This window comes from Curcuma longa, chromosome 4, assembly GCF_044706935.1.
Source record: "Curcuma longa cultivar G26 ecotype Majalengka, Jawa Barat chromosome 4, ITB_CL_G26_1.1, whole genome shotgun sequence".
NCBI lineage: Eukaryota > Viridiplantae > Streptophyta > Magnoliopsida > Zingiberales > Zingiberaceae > Curcuma > Curcuma longa.
Genome location: NC_133864.1, coordinates 13572382 through 13578079, shown reverse-complemented (window position 1 = coordinate 13578079; position 5698 = coordinate 13572382). Strand labels below are relative to the sequence as shown.

Genomic DNA, 5698 nt, shown 5'->3' with positions numbered 1-5698 from the left:
ATCCATCGAAAAGATTTACTTGGACTTAGGATGGGAACGAGATTTAATCAGGTTCAAATTTATTTAATAAGATAATCAAATTAAATCAGATCAAGTTTAAATTAAATAAGTTATTGAAATAATTATTTAAATTTGACTTGATTTTTTTATGATTTTAAATTTGATTCAAATTGGACTTGAATTTAATTCGTTTAAATGTTATCAAACTCCTAGTTCAAACTTATTTGATTATTTAAATTTTTTTTATATTTTAAAATTTATTTGATTTGTATTCAATTCCATAATATAAATTTATTTATTCATTTTAAAAAAAATTTATCTAGTATATTAATAAAAATTTTTTTGATAAATATGATTCACTAATAATATTCATGAATATTAATAAATTGAATATATATGTGTTTAAATTTATTAATTTAATGAGTTATTAAATTTATTTATTTAATTAATTAATCTTTTATATATTAAATTAATATAATAAATTCTTACTAAATTAAATATCAAATTTAGTTATGAATATTTTATTCAAAATCATAAATTTGGATAAAGTTAAATGTGGTTAGTGTGTATCTTTTTCAAAATGGACCGACTAATTAATATTGTGGCGAGTTGTCTGCTTTTGTTTCGTGTGAGTTTTTGTAGTAATCCATGGTTTACTTGATTTTTATGATTTCCTTTTCCTGTTCTTATGAGATTTTATGATTATCTATATTTGCATAAGTTGTCTTTCACCGTCGCGTAAGTTGTCTTTCGCTATCAGCGGAGCAATTATGAGATCGTTTCCAATAATTCCATTCGGAATTTGGCCAGAGTCCGTAGGCTATGATTGATTTTAGTGGCCCCGCTGCAACGGTAATGATGACGATGCTCCATGGATTCTTAAAGTATTACGGTTGTCCCCGGGGCAATGATGCAACGGTAGGACATTCGGGTTGTGATCTTTAGCTACGAACCAGTGGTTTGATCCCTAGTTATGACGTATTTGTAAGATTTTTTTTTTCCAAATGGAGAACGCAATCAAAGGATGCTGGGCATCTGGATTGAGCCGCCGTATGTGCTTTACCCTGGTGGTCAGTGGAAAATTTTCGTGGGATCAAATCGACCATCCCCGATTAAGTCTATGAGACTGACTGAGATTTATTATTATTTTTAAGTATTACGGTTTGATTTTTGATTGGAGCACGTGTATACTTTATTTGATAGTAAAATTATGAAAAATATCTTAAAATATAATTATTCAAATGGGATTGGATCGGATAGATCCCACTTGAGACAACCAGCTGCATTACAAACCATGGCTCTAGTACTCAGGTAGAACATGATTTTCTATTCTGTAAAAGATGGAATTCGTCATTGTCTCACTTCGCTAGAATTCGAATCTTTAACAGGATTCGAACCATCTCTTCTACAAATCTGCTGCATCATAACCAACTCAGTTATGCCTCGAATACTAGAACATGACTTTCTAGAATGATAGATCGATTGTGGAAATTGATTGTTAATGATCTTCAACATGAACACTTTCAACATTTTCAATGGGCAAATCAAAAGGAAGATCATCCCTTTCCTAAAATATTAAAATTTCAATGTTCTTGTTTTGTGCTAACTACGTAGTCATCTTTCTACCGTCATACTTTATTTCATTATTAATTTTCTATAAGTTAAATAACAATCTATGATAAATAATTGTTTTCATAATTTTTTAATATAATCTAAATATTTAAAATCTTGAAAATAGACTGTCTTTAAATTCCAAATTATAATTTATATACATTTAAAAGTAACCTATAAAATATTCATCATATTTAAATTTTAAATCTAAATCTGCTCTGAGTACTTTCCTATTTGACCACTGACCCACAAAAGGGATTTAATGGTTTTTTTTCACAAAAGCAATGGTAATGGTTTGATATTATTGTAGATTAAATATTGTCATTGTTCATTGTGTTTACTGATTTTAGTTTTTTTTCTCCAAATTTCAGTTGCTAAATATAAAATCAATTAATTATCTACTATTTTCTCTCTTTTTCAATTTCTTTGAGTTATAGTTTATTTTTGGGACATAATTCAATTAATTACTATGACATAAATTTATTTTAATAGATAAAGATCGAATCGATCGTATTTATTATTTCATAAATAATTATAAAATTAATCATATGAAATCGCTGAAACGATGAACACCTGCACTTAATGAGAAATTGATAATCATTAATATTAATCGTCCATTAAAAAAACATTTAAATTATTTGTTCTCTTCTCTTGGTCAAGTTCGTCTTCTTCCTCATTTCCATATCCATCGACGAAGCAGCATGGACACAGAGCCTCTGCTTCCGGTAAGTATCGGCTCACCGACACCGTCTCCCACTCCGTCGCTGCCCTTTCACCGGTGGAGGCCTTCCGCCAGTTCCTCCACGCCGCCGTCCTCCGCTCTGTGCACTCTCCCTGAAGACGGAGAGATTTCTATCCCCGTCGTCTCTTCCCCCACTACCGCCGCCTCTTCTTCCCTCAAGGATCTCCTCATCTTCGGCCACTTCCCCAACGGAATCGACGACCAGCCCGACGCCTCCGCCGCTTCTCCCCCTCTTCCCGCCTCCCCTGTCCCCAACAGTCCCAACCCTAGCCCCTTCTCTTCCGCTTTCGCTGCCGCCGCCGCTGCCACCGATGTTTGGCTCAGCGATTCCTCCTCCGCGCAGTGGAACACCAACCTCCACCGATCCCGAACCGCCCCCGCGATGGCGACGATCAACGACGTCAGCCCCTCCCACTCCCAGCCCGACACCCCCGGTCGACCCCCCATCATCAGCCAGGCCTTCATCCTCCTCGTCGTCTACCTCGCCTTTGGAGTCTCCATCTATATCTTCAATCGCCATCACTTCGCTGCTACCGAGACCCACCCTGTGGTCGACGCACTCTACTTCTGCATCGTCACTATGTGCACCATCGGCTACGGCGACATCACCCCCGCCTCCTCCTCTGCCAAGATCTTCTCCATCTTGTTCGTGATCGTCGGCTTCGGTTTCGTCGACATCCTTCTCACCGGCATGGTATCCTACGTGCTCGACATCCAGGAGTCCCTCCTCCTCTCCGCCGTCAACAACCCATTGAAGGTTGATGCCAAGAAGAAACACAGTAACAAAAATTCTCACGATCAGCACCAGCGCGGCCACGACATCACCCGGACCTACATCATCGATGTCAAGAAGGGGCGGATGAGGATACGGATGAAGGTCGCGCTCGCACTCTGCGTCGTCCTGCTCTGCATCGGCATCGGCACCGGGGTGCTTCGCTTCGTCGAGCGGCTCGGGTGGATCGATTCGTTCTACCTGTCGGTGATGTCTGTGACCACGGTGGGGTACGGAGACCGAGCGTTCAAGACGCTCCCGGGCAGGCTGTTCGCGTCGCTCTGGCTTCTCGTGTCCACTCTCGCAGTCGCTCGTGCATTTCTTTACTTGGCTGAGGCGAGGATCGACAAGAGGCACAGGAGCATAGCAAAATTGGTGCTCTGCAGGGACATGACCGTCTCCGAATTCCTTGCTGCTGATATCAACAACACCGGATTTGTTACGTGAGTGAGTTACCCTAATTTTTTGATGGTTTCTTCCTTGGTTGATATATTCCTGCTATTTTTTAGTTGATTAATTTCGTACTTGTTATATGTGCAAAATGAAGTTGAATGATTCCAGACAAAATTCAGGTAATGCATGCTGTTGGTTTGAGGGATCTAATAAAGCAATTGAAAGAACATTTAACATAAGGATTTGCTTCATTGATCTCCACTATACATTTCACCTCTGGCTTTTCTGGATCTGTTTGATCCTTTGACACCTTTGTTGAGAATTTTTTATAATGCTATCTATCAGTCCTTCATGCTCAGTTGGTTGCATAAAGAAATGGAAGGTTTATGTTAAGCTGTGAACAGAATTTAGGTGACTAAAAGTTGGTTGGATCAGAATTTTAGATTAATTTATTAGCATATTCTTATGAAGATTCAATAAAATTTGGGGAGTATGAAGAAAAAGTATAAGTTAGCAGTTCTTATATTTGTCTCTTTTAGTATTTATCTGAGAAATGGAGGAGATGAGAGAAGTAGACGACATTAATAGGGAATACAGAATACAAGAGTAGTTAAACACTAAGTCACTAAAATTGTTTCCTTTTAACACAAACAGCCAAAGCCAGAAGGTATTTCTAGAGGTTTGAAATAGTTGTGGAAACAGTAGGAATTGTGAGGATCAAGTATTTGCTACAAAAACAGGATGATGTTCTTATTCACTTCTTCAGCAGCAATTATTGGTCACCTGGTCATTTGGCTTGTCCAAGATCATGCATTTCTATCAAACCAGAGAACTGGAAACTGAACGAACTGATGTTTTTGTCACCACTGAAGAAGAGACGGATTTTGAAGTCTCTTGCTAGCAAGTTGGCTGACAAGATATTAAATTGGTGAAGACCTTTATAAAGTGTGATGCTGATTGTCTGTGGGATGAATATTAAATAGTGGCTTCCCAGAATTTCCTTTGCCAAAGTTCCATTCATGACTGAATAAATTTTGAATGCTAGTAGATGATCTTCTACTAACAGTTCACTGGTTCATTCATTGAAGGGCCTTTTAACTTACTAGTGAAACTAGTTGCTATCTTGAATATGATAAGAAGCAACAAGACTTGTGTTCTTCTGTATGAACTATATCCTAAAATCTTTGATACACTAGGTGCTTAAAACTGATTATGAATCATAAGCTACTTAGATGGGCTATTTGTTGGTTTATTTAATCCTAGTGAGTTTGAATTGCCATGCAATGATTTCCCAATACTTTCTTTATTTGTTATGATTCAACTTAGAACTTTCACTCAGGTAATGGACATGTAAATGAGTTTTAGGATATAATCTTTTAGAGTCAACAAATTAGCTTAGGCACCAATATTGTGTATCAAAATTGTTCAACTATTGGTTTTTTTCTTCCTAATTATCAAACCATTCGAAGCTCAGGCATGTATGCTTAAAATATGTTTTCATCAAATTTAATGCTGATTACAACTTCTTCGGTCCGTTGGCTACGCAATAGCTATTTTTTTTTAATCATGAAAACTCAACTTTCACACTGCAGTAAATCAGAATATGTGGTTTACAAGCTCAAGGAGATGGAAAAGATCTCGGAGAAAGATATCATACCAATCTGCAACCAATTCGACAAGCTAGATGCTGGAAAATGTGGAAAAATCACACTCTCGTGTCTCGTTGCAAGTCAGGATTAATATAATTCATTTTAGAATTAAGTATTGCAAGTTGCAGCTTGTAAAAAATTCTCTATTTGGCTTGTGCTTCTTTATGATTCTTCATTTCTTTGTAACGTAGTCAAGTCACTACGGCGATGTATTGTGTCAGAAACCTTGTAAATAGCTAAGCAGTAGTTTTTATTAGTGGTGTAAATTTATGGTTTATTCTATAATTTCCAGGCAAATCATCGTTTGTACTGGACATTCGATTAACTCAAGGAATCACAAACCAGCTGGTTCTATCGGAATCAGTAAGAATGTATAAAATTTTGATATTAATAAGTTCATTCTATTCGAGTTAAATCATGAAGTTTAATCAAGAACAGAAAGCTAGTTCTGTCTAGTTGCGTGTATAAACCCCTGTTGAAATAGAGAAACCAAACCTATTCCATTGTAAAGCCGGTTTAGTCTCATATCAA

The 5698-nt window shown here is 36.9% G+C and overlaps 1 protein-coding gene across 2 annotated transcripts; it reads left to right on the top strand.

The window, feature by feature from the left end:
- Window positions 1-2299: 2299 nt before the first annotated feature.
- Window positions 2300-5492, top strand: LOC141827355 (two-pore potassium channel 3-like). 2 transcript variants are annotated; one of them, XM_074714577.1, is made up of 2 exons: window positions 2300-3568; window positions 5111-5492. In XM_074714577.1, the coding sequence occupies exons 1-2, from the start codon at window positions 2313-2315 to the stop codon at window positions 5256-5258; spliced, it is 1404 nt and encodes a 467-aa protein (XP_074570678.1). In that variant the 5' UTR covers window positions 2300-2312; the 3' UTR covers window positions 5259-5492. The 2 variants fall into 2 exon arrangements, with proteins under 2 accessions (XP_074570678.1, XP_074570679.1); XM_074714578.1 differs by having other exon boundaries at window positions 2300-3572; window positions 5111-5252.
- Window positions 5493-5698: the final 206 nt, after the last annotated feature.

Coding starts and splice junctions, on each gene's coding strand:
- LOC141827355 (XM_074714577.1), top strand. CDS start 2,313: ATGGACACAGAGCCTCTGCTTCCGGTAAGTATCGGCTCACCGACACCG. Junction 3,569..5,110: donor AACAACACCGGATTTGTTAC/GTGAGTGAGTTA, acceptor TTCACACTGCAG/TAAATCAGAATATGTGGTTT.